Source organism: Grampus griseus (genome assembly GCF_964374135.1).
Source record: "Grampus griseus genome assembly, chromosome: 3".
Classification (NCBI taxonomy): domain Eukaryota; kingdom Metazoa; phylum Chordata; class Mammalia; order Artiodactyla; family Delphinidae; genus Grampus; species Grampus griseus.
The window spans coordinates 111,379,878-111,401,955 of record NC_139019.1 but is presented as its reverse complement, the minus strand read 5'-3'; the positions used below and the strand labels follow the sequence as shown (position 1 = coordinate 111,401,955).

The 22,078-nt window shown below is 41.5% G+C and overlaps 1 protein-coding gene and 1 long non-coding RNA gene across 4 annotated transcripts in view; one reads left to right on the top strand and one right to left on the bottom strand.

Annotated features, from left to right (window-relative positions):
• Window positions 1–15,980, top strand: part of SAR1B (secretion associated Ras related GTPase 1B) — a 31,449-nt gene extending 15,469 nt beyond the window's left edge. The window contains exons 4-7 of the mRNA XM_082649792.1: window positions 7,767–7,832; window positions 9,295–9,398; window positions 10,450–10,581; window positions 12,104–15,980. Coding sequence (XP_082505918.1) covers window positions 7,767–7,832; window positions 9,295–9,398; window positions 10,450–10,581; window positions 12,104–12,220 — 419 coding nt within the window. The 3' untranslated portion in view covers window positions 12,221–15,980. The remainder of the gene's footprint in view (window positions 1–7,766; window positions 7,833–9,294; window positions 9,399–10,449; window positions 10,582–12,103) is intronic.
• Window positions 713–21,590, bottom strand: LOC309819544. 3 transcript variants are annotated; one of them, XR_014296439.1, is made up of 4 exons: window positions 21,198–21,590; window positions 20,560–20,788; window positions 18,734–18,810; window positions 713–1,424 (listed from the first exon to the last, which is right to left on the bottom strand). It is a non-coding gene; the product is annotated as an uncharacterized lncRNA (long non-coding RNA). The 3 variants fall into 3 exon arrangements; XR_014296440.1 differs by having other exon boundaries at window positions 21,422–21,590; XR_014296441.1 differs by lacking the exon at window positions 21,198–21,590 and adding an exon at window positions 21,042–21,173.
• Between the last annotated feature and the right edge of the window lie 488 nt (window positions 21,591–22,078).

Genomic DNA, 22,078 nt, shown 5'->3' with positions numbered 1-22,078 from the left:
AGTGTTGGCCTTAATAATGAGTATAAAATTGAGAACTGGACTAAAAAGTAGATAATATGATAGTTAATTTAGTTCAGTAAATATACAAAGAACAAAGAAGGAAAATAGAGCAAAACAAATTACCATTTTATCTCTAAAGCTGTTAGTGAGTGAAGTTGGAAAAGGAAGATTTTGTAAAATTGATACTTTTTTTTTATATTAGGAGAGGAAAGTGGGGCTTGACAAATAAGATTCTGATACAAGAACAATACTGTTAAAGAAAAATGATCATGGTGAAATTGAGTATACAAAATTATCTGCAAAAGCAATAGAAATGGAAGAGATTACACAGTGGTCTTATATTAGGTGTAAGTCATTTAAAAAATTTTATGATGTTGCCCTTTTTAATTTATTTAACAAATATTTTTTGAGCACCTGCTCTATGGCAGACATTGTTCTAAGTACTAGGAGTAAAAGCAGTGGCACAAAACAGATGCTATCTCAACCTTCCTGTGGCTCACATTCATTTCAACTAATATTTTTCAATTAATCAAAAAACATGTGTACTCACTTCGGCAGCACATATACTAAAATTGGAATGATACAGAGAAGATTAGCATGGCCCCTGCACAAGAATGACACACAAATTCGTGAAGCATTCCATATTTTTTTTTTTGCATTGCATATTTTTTATAATTTTTTTTTTTTTTGCAGTACGCAGGCCTCTCACTGTTGTGGCCTCTCCCGTTGCGGAGCACAGGCTCCGGATGCACAGGCTCAGCGGCCATGGCTCATGGGCCCAGCCGCTCCGCGGCATGTGGGATCTTCCCGGACCGGGGCACGAACCCACATCCCCTGCATCGACAGGCGGACTCACAACCACTGCGCCACCAGGGAAGCCCTGCATTGCATATTTTTAAGAATGAAACTAAAAATACTCTCTAACATTATATACAAAAATAAACTCAAAATGGGTTAAAGACCTAAATGTAAGGCTGGATACTATAAAACTCTTAGAGGAAAACATAGGCAGAACACTCTGACATAAATCTCAGCAATAACTTTTTTTTAATTAATTAATTAATTTATTTATTTTTGGCTGTGTTGGGTCTTTGTTGCTACGCGCAGGCTTTCTCTAGTTGTGGCGAGTGGGAGCTACTCTTTATTTGCAGTGCATGGGCTTCTCATTGCAGTAGCTTCTCTTGTTGCAGAGCACAGGCTCTAGGGTGTGCAGGCTTCAGTAGTTGTGGCTCACGGGCTCAGTAGCTGTGGCTTGCGGGCTCTAGAGCTCAGACTCAGTAGTTGTGGCTCATGGGCTTAGTTGCTCCGCAGCATGTGGGATCTTCCCGGACCAGGGCTCAAACCCATGTCCCCTGCATTGGCAGGCAGATTCTTAACCACTGCACCACGAGGGAAGTCCCACAATATCTTTTTTGATTCACCTCCTAGAGTAATGAAAATAAAAACAAAAATAAACAAATGGGACCTAATTAAGTGTAAAAGCTTTTGCACAGCAAAGGAAACCATAAACAAAACAAAAAGACAACCCACAGAATGGGAGAAAGTATTTGCAAATGAAGAGACCAACAAGGGATTAATCTCCAGAATATATAAACAGCTCATGCCACTCAATATCATAAAAACAAACAACCCAATCAAAAAATTGGCAGAAGATCTAAATAGACATTTCTCCAAAGAAGACAGACAGATGGTCAAAAAGCCCAAGAAAAGATGTTCAACATTACTAATTATTTGAGAAATGCAAGTCAAAACTACAATGACATATCACCTCACACTGGTCAGAATAGCCATCATCAAATATCTACAAACAATAAGAGCTGGAGAGGGTCTGGAGAAAAGGGAACCCTCTTGCACTGTTGGTGGGAATGTAAATTGGTACAGCCACTATGGAGGACAGTATGGAGGTTTCTTAAAAAACTAAATATAGAACTACTGTATGATCCAGCAATCCCACTCCTGGGCATATATCCAGAGAAAACCATAATCCAAAAAGATACATGAACCTGAATGTTCACTGCAGCACTATTTACAATAGCCAAGACATGGAAGCAATTTAAATGTCCATCGATAGAGGAATGGATAAAGAAGATGTGGTACATATATACAGTGGAATATTACTTAGCCATAAAAAAGAACAAAATAATGCCATTTGCAGGAGCATGGATGGACCTAGAGATTATCCTACTAAGTGAAGTAAAGTCAGACAAAGACAAATATCATATGATATCACTTATATGTGGAATCTATCTAATTTTAAAATGATACAAATGAACTTATTTACAAATCAGAAACAGACTCACAGATCTTGCAATCAAACTTATGGTTACCAAAGGGGAAACGTGGGGGGAAGTGATAAATTAGGAGATTGGGATTAACATATACACACTACTATATATAAAATAGATAACTATGGACTTCCCTGGTGGCACAGCGGTTAAGAATCCCCCTGCCAGCTCAATATTAAAAAAACAAGCAACCCAATCAAAAAATGGACAGAAGACCTACATAGACATTTCTCCAAAGAAGACATACAGATGGCCAAGAAGCACATGAAAAGCTGCTCAACATCACTAATTATTAGAGAAATGCAAATCAAAACTACAGTGAGGTATCACCTCACACCAGTTAGAACGGGCATCACCAGAAAATCTACAAACAACAAATGCTGGAGAGGGTGTGGAGAAAAGGGAACCTTCTTGCACTGTTGGTGGGAATGTAAATTGATACAGCCACTGTGGAGAACAGTATGGAGGTTCCTTAAAAAACTAAAAATAGAATTAGCATATGACACAGCAGTCCCACTACTGGGCATATACCCAGAGAAAACCATAATTCAAAAAGACACATGCACCCCAATCTTCATTGCAGCACTATTTACAATAGCCAGGTCATGGAAGCAACCTAAATGCCCATCGACAGACGAATGGATAAAGAAGATGTGGTACATATATACAATGGAATATTACTTAGCCATAAAAAGGAATGAAATTGGGTCATTTGTAGAGGCGTGGATGGATCTAGAGACTGTCATACAGAGTGAAGTAAGTAAGAAAGAGAAAAATAAATATTGTACATTAACGCATATATGTGGAACCTAGAAGAATGGTACAGATGAACCAGTTTGCAGGGCAGATATAAAGACACAGATGTAGAAGACAAACGTATGGATACCAAGGTGGGGAAGTGGCGGCCGGGGGGTGGGGAGGTGTGATGAATTGGGAGATTGGGATTGACATGTATACACTGATGTGTATAAAATGGAAAACGAATAAGAACCTGCTGTATAAAAAAATAAATAAAATAAAATTCAAAAAAAACAAAAAGAATCTGCCTGCCAATGCAGGGGACACAGGTTCGAGCTTTTGTCCGGGAAGATCCCACATGCCGCGTAGCAGCTAAGCCCATGAGCCACAACTACTGAGCCTGTGCTCTAGAGCCTGCAAGCCACAGCTACTGAGCCCGCGTGCCACAATTACTGAAGCCCACGTGCCTAGAGCCTGTGCTCTGCAACAAGAGAAGCCCATGCACCGCAACGAAGAGTAGTCCCCAATCACCGCAACTAAAGAAAGCCCGCGTGCAGCAATGAAGACCCAATGCAGCCAAAAATAAAAATAATTTTTTAAAAAGAAATTTTAAAAAATAGATAACTAACAGGGAACTCTACTCAATATCCTGTAATAACCTATATGGGAAAAGAATTTGGGGACTTCCCTGGTGGTCCAGTAGCTAAGATGCCTTGCTCCCAACACAGGAGGCCCGGGTTCAATCCCTGTTCAGGGAACTAGATCCCATATGCCTGCCGCAACTAAGAGTTCAAATGCCGCAGTGAAAGATTCCGCATGCCAGAACTAAAGATCCCGCACACGGCAACGAAGGTCACATGTGCCTCAACTAAGACCCAGCTCAACCAAAATAAGTAAATAAATAGGAACTTCCCTAGTGGTCCAGTGGGTAAGATTCCATGTTCCCAGTGCAGGGGGCCCGGGTTCGATCCCTGGTCAGGGAACTAGATCCCACATGCCACAACTAAGAAGTCTGCATACCGCAACAAATGATCCTGCATGCCACAACTAAAGATCCCACATGCGGTAACGAAGATCCCATGTGCTGCAACTAAGACCTGGCACAGCCAAAATAAATTAATAAACAATAAATCTTTTAAATAAATAAATAAATCTTTAAAAAATCTTAAAAAAAAGAATCTGAAAAAGAATGGGTAATATGTATAACTGATTCACTTTGCTGTACACCTGAAACTAACACAACATTGCAAATCAACTATACTCCAATAAAAATTTAAAAAGAAAAAGCATATGTGAAAAAGGTAACATATATCTACCCTATGATCTGGCAGTTCTATTGCTAGGTATTTATCTAGGAGAAATGAAAAACATGTGTTCACCAAAATTCTCATACAAGAATGTTTATTATACCAGTTTTATTTATCTGTAGTAGCCCCAAACTGGAAACAGCTCAGATGTCCTTCAAAAATAGAATGGATAAACAATGGGATTCTACTCAACAAGAAAGAGGAATAAACTGCTGATACATATGACGCATATTATATTGCATGGAAGAGGCTGGTCACAAAATTTATATACTATATGATACCATTTATATAAAATTCTAAAACAGGCAAAACAAACCTGTGGTGATAGAATTCAGATCAGTGCTTGCTTCTGGGAGTGGAGGTGTAGACTGGGAAGGGGCAAGAGGGAACTTGCGGGGATGTTAACAGTATTCTGTATCTTAATCAAATTGGGACTTCTTTCAGAAAGCACGGAGTGTACTGGGGATTGTAACCATAGGGTAGTTTGCCAACCACATCCAAGCATTATCTTTTCCTTATGGAAAGGATCATGCTTTGAACACAAATTGTATTACTTATTCATTCAGTTGGCAGTCTTCATACAGAATTTTTTAGCAAGATAAACTACTCTGGGGTCTCATAGTTATATTGAATAGTTAACAATTATACTGAACCTTTCATTGTAATTGTAGGGGGTCTTCTGCTTTTGGCCATGAGGGAATAACAGAGTCTGGAATTACCATCCCACTGTAAATGACTAGAAAACTGGACAAAAATATCTACTACAACATAGCACAGGGCTATGATTCCTGAGAGAAGAAAAACAAATGCTTCTCTATTCAAGTTTTATCACAGGAGGTAATTTTCAGATCATGGTGTAGGGAGAGGAAACCCAAACAACCTAGTAGTCTTACTGAGTTGAGGAGACAGAGACCAGAATTTGGGGAGGCTGAGGTGACTAGAATTTGCTGGGCAGATTACCACAGAGGAAGGAGCTCTGCAGAGAAGGAACTCCAGAAATTAAAAAAATATATATATTTATTTAGGCTGCGCCGGGTGTTAGTTGTGGCATGCGAACTCTTAGTTGTGGCATGCATTCGGGATCTAGTTCCCTGACCAGGGATCAAACATGGGCCCCCTGCAGTAGAAGCATGGAGCCTTAACCACTGGACCACCAGGTAAATCCCAGAACTCCAGATATTTTCATGGCTGATTACCAATCTGTGCATACATAGAGTGAAATACACATGGCCAGTCAAAGAATAATTTCTGGAAGAACAGTTATAGTGGAGTTGTTAGCCAAATAATTCCCAGAGCTCACATGGGGCCGGGAATCCAAGTTCGCACCAGCCAAAAAGGAGAGACATTGTTGAATACTCCAAAGGATCATATCTTAGTAATGGGGCTAAAGTAGCTCCAAAGTAAAGGCTACTTAGGTCTGCCCTACAAAACTTAAAAACCGATCTGCAGGGCTGCCCTGGGGGCGCAGTGGTTGGGAGTCCGCCTGTTGATGCAGGGGACACGGGTTCGTGCCCCGGTCCAGGAGGATCCCGCATGCCGCAGGGCAGCTAGGCCCGTGAGCCATGGCCGCTGAGCCTGCACGTCTGGAGCCTGTGCTCCGCAGCGGGAGAGGCCACAACAGTGAGAGGCCCACGTACCACAAAAAAAAAAAAAAAAACTGATCTGCAAGCAATTTAACTGCCTGCCAGAACAAAGTCCAACTTTCTTTTCTTTTTTTTTTTTTTCGGCCCGTGGCTTGCAGGATCTTAGTTCCTGACCAGGGTCCCTGCAGTGAGAGCGCTGAGTCCTAACCACTGGACCACCAGGGAATTCCCAAAGTCCAACTTTCTTGAAAAGGATACAACAAAATTCAACATCCAGGGACTTCCCTGGTGGCACAGTGGTTAAGAATCCGCCTGCCAATGCCGGAGACACGGATTCGATCCCTGCTCCGGGAAGATTCCACATGCCGCGGAGCAACTAAGCCCGTGAGTGCGCCACAACTACTGAAGCCCATGTGCCTAGAGCCCGTGCTCCGCGACAAGAGAAGCCACCGCAATGAGAAGCCCGCGCACTGCAAGGAAGAGTAGCCCCTGCTCGCCACAACTAGAGAAAGCCTGCGCGCAGCAGGGAGGAACCAGTGCAGCCCAAAATTAATTAATTTTTTTAAAATCCAACATTCAATAAATTATTAGACATGCAAAGAAGCAGGAAAGTATGATCCATAACCAGGAGAAAAATTAATCAGTAAAAACAGATTGTAACAAAGATGATGGCAGAAGTAAAAAAGATGATGGAATTAGCAAATAAGCACATTGAAATAGCTGTTATGAATATGCTTAAGGATTTAAGGGAGGGCTTCCCTGGTGGCGCAGTGGTTGGGAGTCCACCTGCCGATGCAGGGAACACGGGTTCATGCCCTGGTCCAGGAAGATCCCACATGCCGCAGAGCGGCTGGGCCTGTGAGCCATGGCCCCTGAGCCTGCGCGCCCGGAGCCTGTGCTCCGCGGCGGGAGAGGCCACGGCAGTGAGAGGCCCGCATACCGCAAAAAAAAAAAAAAAAAGGATTTAAGGGGAACATGAACATAATGAGGAGAGAAATGGCAGATATAAGACAGAACCAAATGGGACTTATAGAAAAGAAAAATAAAATATCTGAAATGAAATTTTCACTAGATAGGATTAATAGCAATTTTTTTTGTGGGGTGGAGGGTGTCCCACACTGCACAGCATGTGGAATCTTAGTTCCCTGACCAGGGGTTGAACCCGCACCCCTGCAGTGGAACACAGATCTTAACCACTGGACCACCAGGGAAGTCCCAAGGATTAATAGCAAATTAGTGCCAATACTGCAGAAGGAAAGACCAGTGAACTTAAGTCAATGCAATAGAAACTAAAAGAAACACAGAGAAAAATGACTGAAAAAAAAAATCAACGGAGCCTCAGTAACTTGTGGGACAATATTAAGTAGTCTAGCAAACCCATCATTGAAGTCCCAGAAGGGGAAGGAAGGGAGCAGAAAAAATATTTGAAGAAATGATAGCCAAATTTTTTATTATAATTGTGTTTGTCATTAAAGACTGTCACCTGCGAAATATGACAGCCATGAGAGAATACTGTTATTTCACCTTTATCGTTTAAGATGAATTACAGGAAAAATTATTAGGTTGGAGCAGTCACTTGAATTCACAGTAAATAATTGTCAATTTCAGCAGGAGATAGAAGGAAAAATAAGTAAGTGTTGGATTTGTGGTGGGTAGTGAATACTAGAAATGAATATTACCATTTACGTGCATTATATTGGCAATATGAAAGGGAATATAGTAGTTACAACAGAGAATTGCTTTTTGATTTGACCTTATTTGCAATTAAAGTAAATCAAACTTTAAGTGGCAATATATATCAGGAATGGATGTCTAATCTTCATGTTGTTAAAATATTTTGTATTATTATTTAGCGTCAGAAGAACTAACCATTGCTGGCATGACATTTACAACTTTTGATCTGGGTGGACATGTTCAAGGTGAGATTCTATTGCTTTGTTTTATTTAATAAAAATGTGACCATTATGTTCCAGTGCATGAAACCTCATTCTATTCAAAGAAAGCCAGAGTAGACTTAAAATTTAGGAGTTATTACCCCTAGATAAACGCTTTAAATGCAAAGGATGATTTTCATGGTACTCCAATTTAAGTCTGAATTGCTTTTGGTGGTAAAGCATATGAGTAAAATTTAGCCTCCATTCTTTCCCTGCTCCAGTCCCCCTTTCGCTTACTGTCGTAATCATGTTATGAATATGTCATTGCTCTGTATAAAAAACCTTCAGTGGCTAACTCATTACCTATAAAATAAAGGCCAAACTCACTGCCCTGGCACTCAGGATCTCTATGATCTGATCGCACTTTACTTTTTGAGTCTTTATTTCCCACTATACCCTTTCCCATTCTCTTTACTCCAACCAAACCAAACCATCTTGGTGTTCTCCCACCTCTGTGCTTATGCCATCCCCATCTGCACATAGGTAACCCACCTTCAGGGCCCAGTGTAAGTCCCGCTGCCTCCCCTGAGAAGCCACTCCCAGCTGGGAGTGCTCTCAACTATACTTACGTAGCAATTAGTGCGTTTGTATACATATCTGCAAGTGTGGAACGACTGTCTTATTTCCTCTACTAAACTTAATGGGACTGAAATCCTAGTTATTTTTTAATATCCCCAAAAGGACTTAGCAGTATCCACCACATGGTAATTCATAAATAATGAATATTACAAAGCCTGTGGCTAGTGAAAGCACATTTGAGACATATATCAATTGTTTAAAATATACATAAACTAATTCCTGGAATATAATCATTAGATTTAGAACCTAATGGAGTTTGAGACTTCATTTCTATATTATTTTAAGGTATATTATAAAACTGAAGTCAGAAAATAAAGTTACCTTCCCCTAGGGTACCCCCAAAACTGTTTTCCCCTCTAAAGAGAATGTCATGGCAAAAATTACCCTAATGGTTTCATAAACTTTAATTTCTGTTATGAGTAGAACAGTTTATTATTTTAACTTAACAAGTCTGTACCCGATACTAATTTCCTTCTGTCACTGACTCCAGATTTATCACTGGCAAAAAACTGATAAACTAGGAATGTCAAAAAAATGAATACTGCATATAAGAAATAGTAGTGGTCCCTCCAATGAACTTAATGTGCATCCTTGTCCATTAGTAGCAAATATTAATTCTTCTTCTAACATAGGAAAATTGGGGCAGAGTGAAGTATTTGACTTGCCCACAATCAAGGAAAACCTGTTATTTCTTCTTTGGTCACCTGGAAAGATTTTGGCAATATTGGGTGAAAGACTGACTTGAGTATATAATGAAGTAGCAGCAGCTAAGGGATAATTACACTTGATATCTTGTTGGACTCTTCCCTCAAACTATCTGCTAGGTTTGACCAGCAAATAAAATCTAACTCCTGATTGTTTTTATTAGCTCGAAGAGTGTGGAAAAACTACCTGCCTGCTATCAATGGCATTGTATTTCTGGTGGATTGTGCAGACCATGAAAGGCTGTTAGAATCAAAAGAAGAGCTTGATGTAAGTTAAATAATTAAAACTAAACATAGTTGAATCACTCTGGTAAGCCTGAGGAAATAGGCTGGATATGTAGGTATCAGAGTGTGGCTTTTCTGCAGCCTCTGATGTAACTCCTGACAATTTGTGGAGTTCTGAGATTATTCTACTTAGAATGTAGAGGGAGTAGCTTGGAGTAATTGTAGCTATTGAGGAGGTACTAATGCAGACTTCCTTCCTGAAGGCTTGGGCTCACTCTGTGCAGAGTGTGCCCTTGTAGTATATTTCATGTCTGCTACATTCCTGTAGTGGCTTGATCTGAAGCCCCTGGTCCTCCTAGGATGCTGGTTTCTTCAGGAGTTAGCCAGAACCTGGAAATGGCATAACATGCTATCTTTGTCACCGCTCCCAGGAGTGATCAGGGCCATGTGTAGCCACCACCTCTCCCGTCTCCCAGGTCACATGCTTCATAAAGGGGCTCAGAAGCAGTAGGCAAGGTCAGTGCTAGATCTGGGTCCACAGAGAAAGCAGGTCCATGATTTGATGGAAGGTTGACCTGGCCATGCCTCTGCCTAGAGCAAGCAAACAAGTACTTATTCATGTGGAAAAGTCCAGATAGTCTCTGGTCTTGAAACAGGGTCAGGGAATTCCTGAGTTCCTACTTTGTGCCCGGCACTGTGCATATTACCTCATTTAATTCTCAAATTAACTCCATAAGGTAGGTGGTACTATTGCAAATTCTCTTTGAACTTCAATGAGCCTTATTTGTGTAAGATCTCACAACTCAAAAGCAGCAGAACTAGAAATGAAACCAGGTCTGCATGCTTCAAAGTGTTGGGTCTATTCACAGAGTGAGCATTTACAGAAGGAGACTTAGGGAGGCAGAAGAATTGAGCTTTGGGTTTGTTGAGCTCACTTTAAAATGTAGGGAGAGTTTGCCAAAGAAAGTTAGCCAAACTGACGGGTATGATAGAGAATGAGTCCTTGATGCCCATTTGGTAGCTTGTCACAGTGAACCTTTAGATGGTTTCATATCAACATCTTGTCGTTCATTTTGTTTTGTTTTGTTTTTCAGTCACTAATGACAGATGAAACTGTTGCTAATGTGCCTATACTGATTCTTGGAAATAAGATTGACAGACCTGAAGCCATCAGTGAAGAGAGGTTGCGAGAGATGTTTGGTTTATATGGTCAGACAACAGGAAAGGTAAAAAAAAAAAAAAAAAAAAAATTTTGACAAGTGTGAATATTTCATTCAGTAGTACAAATATCTTTTTATTTTATTTTTTTTAATCTTCTGAAATAGTGTGTTCCCACACTACCCCTAACAGTAATCATTCTTATTGGTTTAATTGGTACAGTCTGGCTTTTTTTTTTTTTTAATTGGGGTATAGTTGACATACAACATTATACTAGTTTCAGGTGTATAACCAGATGTCTTTTTTTTTTTTTAACCAGATGTCTTTAAATTATTATTGTCCTACCTCATAAGCCCATTATCATATTTTTTTCTTAAAAACTGTCATTTATACATTTGGGTCTTTTTTTAATGTCCTCATTTATTTTCTTTCTACCACTGAATGAAATGAAACCTTTTCTTGGTGATATCAAAAATGTCAAAGCCTACGGGCTTCCCTGGTGGCGCAGTGGTTGAGAGTCCGCCTGCCGATGCAGGGGACACAGGTTCGTGCCCCGGTCCGGGAAGATCCCACATGCCGCAGAGCGGCTGGGCCCGTAAGCCATGGCCGCTGAGCCTGCGCGTCTGGAGCCTGTGCTCCGCAACGGGAGAGGCCACGACAGTGAGAGGCCCACGTACCGCAAAAAAAAAAAAAAAGTCAAAGCCTATGCTTATGAGAAACTAAATGAAAGCTTTCAAAGTTTTATTTGTCATAATTTTTCAGAATTAGCCACTAAATAATATACTTGAATGTTTAAGCATACCAGTAGTGTATTTAGGCCCTCAGTTCAGTGTTTAAGAGTTCACCACAGATAAAAATAAAATGTAAACTTGGCCATAGCAGTGTTGGGGTTTTCTGAACATATGATTTATAATAAGCTTTAAGACACATTATTTTTGCATTCATTTTTACTGGTATTTGTTTTGGGGAAGGACCTTAGTATTAAAAAATCCCAGAGTAGAGAAATATTGCAGCCTATGGAAGGAGACTCTTATGTTAGATATGGTAGACTTTGGTCTATTTTCTGTTTCTTCTTTTTAATAACTGCACACTAATTTTTTTTTTTTTTTTTTTTTTTTTTGCCATGCTGCATTGCATGTGGGATCCTAGTTCCCCAACTAGGGGTCGAACTGGCGCCCCCCCACATTGGGAGCTCAGAGTCTTACCCACTGGACTGCCAGGGAAGTCCCTGCTCCACATTAATTTTAAGAAATGCCTTGTTTAGTCATAAACCTACTCAGAGAATGTTTGTTTTTAATATAAGTGAAGCCAGTTGTCCCAGGTAACTTGAATTTTTTCTAAGTCACAGATTATTTTCATTCTTGTGTGCCTCACAAGCTCACCTCTGTCCCACTGAGCAGACATCCTGTCCTCCAGTAGAGTGAGAGGAGACGTCCTGTGTGTTTAGGGGAGGGTGCTTGGATGCCAAACAGCCGTGGCTTTATCACAGTCACCCTTTGTTCTAAGATGTACGAGCTGCAGTTCTCCTGGGGAGTGGAGCTTTTATTTCATTAAGGGGTCATTCAACATAATGTCTATCTTCTCTTCTAGGGCAGTGTATCTCTGAAAGAACTGAATGCCCGGCCCTTAGAAGTTTTTATGTGTAGTGTGCTCAAAAGACAAGGTTATGGAGAAGGCTTCCGCTGGATGGCTCAGTACATTGATTAACACCAGCCCGCATCGGTTCAGGGTCTCACCATTCAGGCCTACTCAGAGATTTGATCACTCGACATGCATAACTTGAATTCAATAGACTTTTGTTGGTTAGAAAACAGATGTTTTTTAGATTATTAATATCTTATCAACCTAATTTGAGTGAGAATTGAAGACTGATTCAAGTAAGCTGAATATCACAATGTAGCTTTCTAATTCCATAAAAATAATTAGAACTTAGTTTATAATCTGACATTACCCCCAGCACCATTTTTAAAGAGCAACTTTCCAGACTACCTTTGAAGCACTTTTTAACAATATGAAACTACAAATGTAAACCATATTTAAAAGTTCATCATGTTAAACTTTTTATGTACTTTTTTGGAACTAGTTTTTTAATTTTAGATTATGTGTCCACCTATCTTAAGTGAACAGTTAATAATTAGCTTATTGATGACTGCATGATGCCTTACAGTTTTCATTATTTTTTCTTATGCAAACGTCATGCAATAAAGCAAACCCTAATGTTTGGCATCCTTATTGGGCAAATGTTTCGTTTTAATGTGTCTTATCTGGCTAGTATGCTCTGAAATTTTGTATGTTTACTATTATCTATATGAGGGAGTTACTGGGAAAGGAGACTGCTTCAGAATATTTAGAATAATGCTTAAGTTCCTAGAGGCTTTTGCATTTTCCAGGAGACAAGTTGTGTTTGGTTGTACCTTATACCACATTTATCTCTGAATCATGTGTATTTTTATCTGTAACACTACCGTTACCAATGCTGATGGGGTCCATGTCCTAGTCCCTGTGGGATCGGCCTTCTGCAGAAAAGCACATCTTCTGGTACAACCCAAGGTTAATTTTTGGTTTGATAGGCCCATTCCAGTTGTCTCATTCTGAAGTGCTCCATCTTACTGGTTTGGTATTCTGTGCCTCTTCACCAAAAGTAGTGACAGGCACCAGTCTCCCCACATTTAGAGGTACTCCCCAGTCTCTTTATACTTAATGGTACTCTCCAGGGCAAACGACAAGTAGGGTCTTGTGCACAGTCTCATCGTGGAGGCGTGCATCTGAGGAAAAAGAGCCTATTCTCCTTCATTTGTCACTGAGATATTTGGGGATTTTGCTCCTGTCCTACAGCTCTTTTGCATTTTTGGCGTATTTTATTTCTTGGTGGAAAGAAAATGAATCCATGTATTTAATTTTCTTTTTTTTTATTCTCAGCTAGCTCTCACTTTATAGCACAAAAGGCTTTTGTTTTTAGATGCAATTCTTGCCATGCGATAGTGTCTGCAAACCTCATTGACAGGCTTTCTAGTAAGATTTTAGTTAGCTTTTTAAAGCATTTTAATTTCCTAAGAAATTGAGTTCTTTTTTTCCATATGTCAGAGATTCCCATACTTCGCTGAAAGACAAGTGCCAGATATTTATTTTTAAAGACTGTCAAGCTTAAGGTTTCCTCTCTTGGTCATAAACCAAGGTTTCATAGTATATTTAACCAATTCCATTGAGAATAGATTGCTCCAATTCCATCAAGAGTAATTTTAATATCAGAATCAGTGTTTTTCTCTAGCTATTGTCCAAATCAGAGTTACTGTAGTCCTTTCTGTCATCAATAATGTAATATATGAAGCAAATAAGGATTGAAGGATATGCCTGGAAGGAATTACCAGTTGGCTAAACCAACAAGGTCATTTCACCATGACATTTGGTTTTAGGAATTCACCTATTCTATTTCACTTTCAGCTTCCTTCTAAATGAAAATAAAAAGCTTTCTCCCTGCCTAGAAACATCAGTAGCACCATGGGAAAAGTAGCAAATGACATTTCAGCCTTTGGTTTATTCTGCCAGATATGTTTAAAGTACTCATTTTTAACGTCTTGACCAGACAGAACTAAGCCTTATTAAAAGTAATTGCCTCTTGTTGATGGTATCTTTTCAATATTTACAGGGACATGCCTTTCTTCAAGTATTTCCTAGTATCTATTGTGATAATTGAGAAGTTAATTATTTGTGTTATAAATTGGTATAAAGGAAAAAGCTTAGTGGTTTCTCTAGAGGGGATTTGCTTTCTGGTACAAAATATATTGTTCCAGAGCTCTCATTCTAGGTCTGTCACTGGGATCAAAGGAACAAAGTCACTTTGTGGACCACACTAAACTGTGGATATTTTCCCAATGATGTAAGAGTCTTATGGCCTGAACCTCTGGAAATGAAGCTGCACTTTCCTGCCAGCTCCAGGGAGATGGGCCTCAGAGTTCCCCAGCCATTGGGCATACCATCTAGTTCTGAGAGCTCCTCAGAGCATATACACTAAGTCACTGCTTCCTTCAGGAGAAGCAAGTTAAGAGAATGCCAAGAAGCAGTAAAAGCACATGGGGAAAACATATACTCTGTATGTGCCTGTGCAAGTGTGCACATTTGCGGAGTAGTTTTTGGGTAAATGGTAGTATTGGGGACATAGGTTAATTTTGTTCCTCCCACTGTAGAGTGTGAAAATGTAATTAACACTGTTGTATACAAGTTAAGATTGGATTCCATATAAATCAGGAAGTGTTCAAAAGATGTTTTAAAATCTTAAGTCCAAAACTAAAAATAGAGGGTCTCAGCTGGCTTTTGTATTTTTAAAGAAGAGCTTCTCAACCTCAACACCTGTTTCAATGACTGCTGTTAATTATACTTTTGTGTAACTGTTTAAATTGATGGATTCCAGTTTATCTTGGTGAATTTTTAGATTGAAGATTATAGCATTTTTAAAAATTGGGGCACAGATACTTCCTAAAGCATATGAAAAAATATTCTTCACCATTGGCTTAGTTGACCCAGTATCTCTGAGTGCCAAAGAAGTATGAATTCAGATACTGCCTGCATAGATCTAAATTTTAGTTTTGTGTGCCTGTGTACATATACAAATTTACTGTGGTTTACAATGTATACACAGAACATTTCTTTTCTTTAGTTTTCAACTGGCTCACACTTCTGTGTAGCGCTTTCCAGCATGTAAGTTACTTGTAAATCATTAAAATAGAGTAATATTTGATAATAGTGTTTCTTGCCTTCTGCAAAATGATTTAATTAACCCAGCATTTTCACAAGTTCCATCATTAAAAACAGAATACCTCTAGTTGACATGATTTGAGAGTTTCAGGAGACAGGTTTACATTTTCTGAAACTGTACTTGGTATGTGGCTCAACGTAGCATTTCAGTCTTAGTCACTTACAGGACTGAAGTTTGCAAGACTTCTATTGCCAAATAAATTTTGACCCAGAGTACACTGAAAATAGCTAATATAAAAGGAAGTCTCTCAGAAAATCTTGTGTTGATTTTATTTAGAGTATATGGTTTGGATTTTTTTTTTTCTGGCCGTGCCATGCAGCAGGCGGGATCTTAGTTCCCCGACCAGGGATCGCCGTGTCCCCTGCATTGGAATCGTGGAGACTGCCAGGGAAGTCCCTGTTTGAATCATTTTAAACGTATGTAAAAGTTGGTGAAGCTTCAAAAAGTCTCCAAGAGAGCATGAAAAAAGTAGAGATTAGCAAATATAAACTTCTGGATGCAAAATTAATAGGGAATTAAAGATTTTCTATAAACATTAAAATTTTTTTTGTAATGAATAGTTGAGAGTTCAGAAAACAGTATATCTTCAATTAAGGACTAAATTCTCAAAGCTCCATATTTATGTTTCTGGTCATTTCCATCATTGTCCTTTTGAAATGCAAATTAGTGCTTTTTAACCAAAAAAAAAAAAAAAGAAAAAGAGGAAGAAGAAAAGAAAGAGAACAAGCTCTTAAAAATATAGGGACTGTGCCTCTGTGTAAAGTGATTGGAATTTTGTTAAAACCATGTTTCTACTCTTCAACCCTGGAACCATTACCCCTCACATACCGCAGCCCACACCTGGATAAAAAGATCCCTGAGTATAAACGGAGTCTACAGAGTCTGTTGAAGATGCAATTTTGAACTAATTTCTGTCCTCATAATTTGGAACATTAAGTAGCTAATATATTTAGTACCTCTGATTGATTGTTCTGGGCTTTGACCACACTTTTTTTTTTTTTTTGTGGTACGCGGGCCTCTCACTGTTGTGGCCTCTCCCGCTGCGGAGCACAGGCTCCGGAGGCACAGGCTCAGCGGCCATGGCTCACGGGCCCAGCCGCTCTGCGGCACGTGGGATCTTCCCGGACCGGGGCACGAACCCGTGTCCCCCGCCTCGGCAGGCGGACTCTCAACCGCTGCGCCACCAGGGAAGCCCTGACCACACTTTTAAACAGAGTCCAAAGTAATCACAGTAAAGCAAATTTATCCAAAGTAAACTTTGTTTCAGGAGTGCCCCCACCCCAATAGATTTTAGGACAGAAATGGGAAAGGCTTTTGAGTGATTTCATGCAGAATTATTTTCTGTGGAAAAGCCACACTGGAGTGGATGAATTCTTCAGCATGTATTTTAAATGAAGCGGGGGAATTAGATTTAATTTTAGTTTTAAATATTTGAGGGTCGAGGGAGGTGACAGTTCTACAGTTTTTGACATACAAGCTGTCCTTGAAATTGTTTTCATTATCAAGTATGAAGATTCACATCAGAATGGCCAACTTCACATGGGTTTCTGGATTCCCTGGTGCTGCTCCTAACCTGAACTCATAATCAGTTGCCATACTGAGGCAAGAGCACTCAGGGTGAATGTAGTCACATAACTTTAAAAGTGATCAAAGTGTTTTCCGTGGTGAGGCCTTCAGTATTTGACTGAATGCAGAGTATGTTGAAGTGGTAAGTCGGTGATAAGTTTTTCATCACTAACCTTGTTTGCACTTTTGTACACCACTGCTTGCACTAGCATCTTAGTGTGAATTTTAACAATTGTTTTACAGTGTATACAGATTGTTAAGCATTAATTTATATAAAGATGTTTGTTTACCTTTATATATTTTACAAAGAACAGCTATAATAGTTGGTTAAATGTCCTTGAATTGTGTTTGTGTGTTATTTTGATTATGTTCTATTGTCTTTTCACCCCCTATGAATTTGAGTGTCAGGAATAGAAAAATAAAATGATTACCTGGTCTTTGAAACACTCTGGTGTCAAGTCCCATTTTTACCATCCAATTGTAATTTTCATTGTGCTTATTAGAAATTTCTTGGACTTCGAAATTATTAAGATTATAGAACGTACCCTTTGTGCACGGATTCCAAGGAACCTTTGCTTAAATTAAGTACCGAGGCCTAATTTGCCTTGTAAGACTGAAAACAACTCATGGGCACACTGTAGTAGGACTTACACAATGCCAAGTCCATTGAAATGTGAAAAATAAGGCAGCTGGTTGGTTTTATCTACATCAAGGTTCTCTAGCTTTAGTATGCATCAGAATCTCCTGTGTGTGTGTCCGGGGGTGGGGGGGGCGGGGGGAGCTGGCTTTAAAACACACAAGAAAAAGAATCCCACCAAATATTGTGCCAAAGTGTGTGGATTTTCATTTAGGAAAAACAGTAATATAACACTAAATACTAGCAACACTAAATGGTCATTGGCCAATCAGGGAAGGAAAAAATGTATCTTTTTTTTTCCCCCTGAGAATTCATTTATTAGTAAATCCTATGTCAGTGTAACCTGTAGTCGGTGGTTCTCAACCTTGGCTGCAATCCAGAATCACCCAAAGCCCAGGCTGCCCTCAGGATGCAGACTTTTTTCAACTCCTCAGGTGACTCGAATGAAAAATTTTATCATTTTGTTAAGGGTTATCAAGCTACTTTTGAGACTTAAACCCAAATATAAAACCTTTCTACAGCCATCCCTTTAACCTTCCCACTAACAGTGTGCAGGACATCAAGCTTTATGCTAACTCTTAACATAAGCAATCATGATTCTATTACAGTTGGGTCCATCAAATAGAGATTTAGTATGGACTCAAGTTATTTGTTGAACTGAAACGAATAGGTAGGTAGTGAATGCACTGAAGGGATAAATGCTAAGAAAATAAAGTCCAGTTTATTTAGCTCATTTTCTTGGATTTAGCTATATCCCACTAGACTATCTGATATTTGTTCTAAAGCTACAAGTAATGCAATGTCATAGCCCCCAAAAGAGTGTGAAAAACAGCTTTTTGGGAATTGAGGAACTAGGAAACTGTAAAAGAAGCCCTTTGGGTGGTGGCCACCATCCTCCTAATTGAAAGGTGAGAACAGCAGCTTAGAAACCTGATGATTAACAAAGGTCCTAGAACAGGCCCTGTTTCTGCTGCGTCCCTTATAAAGGGTTCAACTGGGGATTCAGTTAATTGACAAAGGTCAGAGCCTGTGTTTACAAAGCCTCTTAACTCAATTTATTTAAAATCAGACACCAAGACAATAATTTTCTGGCCATTATTCAGTAAACAAAGGAAGCCTCACTTTGGAATGTGGATTTTGATTGGGGGCACTATGGTGAACCATTTAACATGTTTATTAAAGTCACTATGACTTCAGTGATGGCACTATGCCACTACGAACACGCTGGTAATGTTGCAAAAAGAAGACTGAAGCGCTTTCTTACCTGATTGTATTGAAAGGGCCTGGGTTAATGGGTAACAGTCCTCCAGTCAGAATCTTCACAGGTGTCACCTTTCATGGCTGGTAAAATAAACAAAGGGAAGAAATAATTGGAGGTGAGGTACAGGGGGACAGAGAAACACCTGGGGGTCAAAAATGGAGATTTTGGTTTACTACTTTCTTGAGCTAAAAGGAACTGAATGTGACCCTCATCAGTGGAATTGTAGTCTCATTTCATCCGGGATTAGCAAAATCTCAGAAACTAGAGATTATACACATTACCGAGTTACAGCACCGTTTTTAGGGTTTTCTCCTGGCCCTTGGGTTTGGGTTGAGCTCTCTAGATCCACCTCTTGGTTGGGAAGCCACGCCAGATTGATTGCAGTCTGGAGAAACGCATGTTGACGTTCCTTCATTCTAGGGACTTCACTTTCGAGACCTGAATGGCCAAGAGCCCCTCTCTGGGTAAGGGGCAGAACAGGAGAGTTCCAGCCCTGTTCTGGGCCCCAGAGCTCATTTACAACTAGGGGCTCTACTGCATGGGGACACAGCTCTGACAGCTCCGGAAGGAAACCACGCGACGCTGCTTTCTTTCCCGACTGCAGCAGATGGCAGTGGCACAAAGATATTTAGAGAACAGTCTGGGTCTTTTTCCACCTCAGCTTCTATTTGGGGCCAGGTTCAGAATCCACAGGCCTCTGGCAGTCAGGTGGCATGGGGACCCCTCTCGGATTCTCTGGGGCCTCAATTTGCCTTGCGTCTTTGGAGAAGCAGTGCCTGACCCTTCTGATTACCTGGTATGTGGGCAGCCTTTGCCCACCACTCCACGCGCAGGGCTGGGCTGGGCAAAGTAGGAGGCGGGGTCCCTGCTCACCAGGTTCTTTCTTTTTTTCTCTCTCGCATATACAAAACCTTACGTGTGGAAAACCGTTATCACCAGGGACTTTGCACGTATTGTGCTGGTATTGGATTCAGGTTGGGACATTTGGCCTTACTTTCTGTCTGCCCTTCCACCAGCCAGTCAGCAGGAATTTCCTCAACACCTGCCTGCTGGGGACTAGCATGGAATGATGAAAAAGGGGCAGAGATCTACCCAAGGCACCATGGAAGGCAAAAGGGAAAGGCCCCCAAACCTCATCGAGTTTTCTAGAAAAGGGGCACCAGAGCTGAATCTTGAAGGTGTATAAACTGGTTGGTGGAGAAGGGGTGAGAGAACAGTGCGAGCAGACAGCACGGCGATGACAGAGGCACGGCAGAAAAGGGCACGCTGTGATTTGGGGCCGGTAGAGCCCAGAGCCTGAAGAGGTGCTGCGTGGAGAGCATCTTAGATGGAAATGTCAGTGGAGGGAAAGATGAGAACATGAGGCCTGAACTGAGAAGGAGGCAGAAGAGCGGGGCTGATGCCTCTCATCTTTCAACCTGCTTCTCACCTGTCATGATAAGTAGGCTACTTCTAACACTGATTCCGAAACCAACATTTTATGACGTATGACCGTGTTTTCCAGCCCAAGGCAGGAGCCGGGGATCCACCAGGGGAGCCTGCTCATGGGGCCATCAGATCAGGATACACTATTTGAAGCTGAGAACATCTGGACAGACATGTATCCCCAAAATGCCACACTGAGCATGTGCACCAGAATGTGTGGCACTGACAACGGGGAAGACACATGTTTGAGGTCAAAATAAAACACGAGCTGGAGCTGTTGACACAGCTACACAACCTACAAGACATCGGGCTGAGGGAGTGGGGCTCCCTGAGGGTACTGCTGGGAATGGGGAGCTGAGACCACATCTGTCCCTCTCTGACCCCCCTCTCCATGCACCTCTTACCTGGGACTGGCTTTGCCTGCACAGTGTGGGGATCTGGTGGTTCCATCCATCGAGCAGGAGAAGCGTAATAGAAGTAGATGAGGGGAGTACCCTGCCTTCTAATACCCTAGAAAAGTCCTGAACTTGAAAAGTCAGGTGGGCAGGGTGTCCTAACTCATCACACAGCCCAAGGGCTGCCCAGCAACACTGGACTGGACTTGACCTCTGTGGCTCCCGGGCTCAGAGCCACCTGTGAATAGAAACATCGTTTCAGAGTGACAATTACAGTTGAATTTAAGGAAGACATTTTTTAATTTAATACAGATGGCTTAGCAGTGGGTTGCTTATAAAGTGACAGGCTCTCTGTCACTAGAATTCAGAGGCTGTCCTAGAGAAGGTGGTGGAGAAGACGTGCTTTCATGCCCCCCACCCCGCTAAACACTGAGGTCCTATCACCCAGATGCGGCTCCTCAGATGAGGGCCAGGTAGGACCCAGGACTTACGGTGCAGGTTGGTACTGGTCCCATACACTTTCTTGACCAGAAGGATGTGCTCCTGGAGGGCAGAGGGGTCCCTAAGATTTAAGCATCCCCTCTGGTTCCTGACGTCCCTACAGGGCACACTGCTCCCTTTGCCGTGGACCCATTTAGGAGTCTTACGTTGGACGAGGCAGCTATCAGGCCCGTCCACGGCAGCTCCTTCCCAAGCCTCCTAGGCTTCCTTCTGTAAGCTGATGAGCGTGAATATTACAGCTGGCGTGTGGGAAACAAAGTTTTGTATACCAAGCACCTGTCGCCAGAACCAGGCAATCACCCAGCGTCCCAAGATAGCAGTTCAGAATATCCACAGGTGATGGTTTATTTTGCTGAGTCACTTTTCTTACTTGGCTTCTGCAAACCCTGGTGCTCTTCTGAGTTTCGTGTTGCTCCCAACATTCAGTCCCCAGCAATGGAACGTTCCTTCTTTGCAAAAGAGGGTGAGGGTGCCGGACAGGAGGAATTCGGCTACCTCGGGCCTCCTCGGTTACAAGGTTTCAGGACGGCCACCGAGGAACCGGGAATGCTGGGAAGGTGGGTGTTTCTCAGGCATAGGCAGCTGACTGGCACAGGCATCACGTGAGTGGCTTCCCTGATGAACACCAGGTGCTTACAACCCGCCCTTAGCCGGCCCCGCCCAGGCCGCACGTGGCCAGTCCCTGCCCTGCCCCCAGACCACAGGTGTCCTGCTTGGGCGTAGGAAGACCCGTGAGAGCTTGTAAACAGCGGGGCTTCGCCCCTAGGATTCCGGGACTCAGTAAACAAATCCCTCTGGCCTCCTGGCCTCTGGTCAGTCTGCCAGCGTTAGAGCGCCCTCTGCCTAAACCGCTGTTCCCCCTCCCCTCACCCAGTCAGTGGTTCCTCATTCTGTTCCCTTCACATCCATGCCCACTTTGTGACTCTCAGCCACCCGGCATGGTGGGCCCAGTAGGAACTCTCATCCTCATTTGACAGGTGAGGAAACTGAGGCCCAGAAAGGGCCAAAACACAGTCCCTAATTCTCC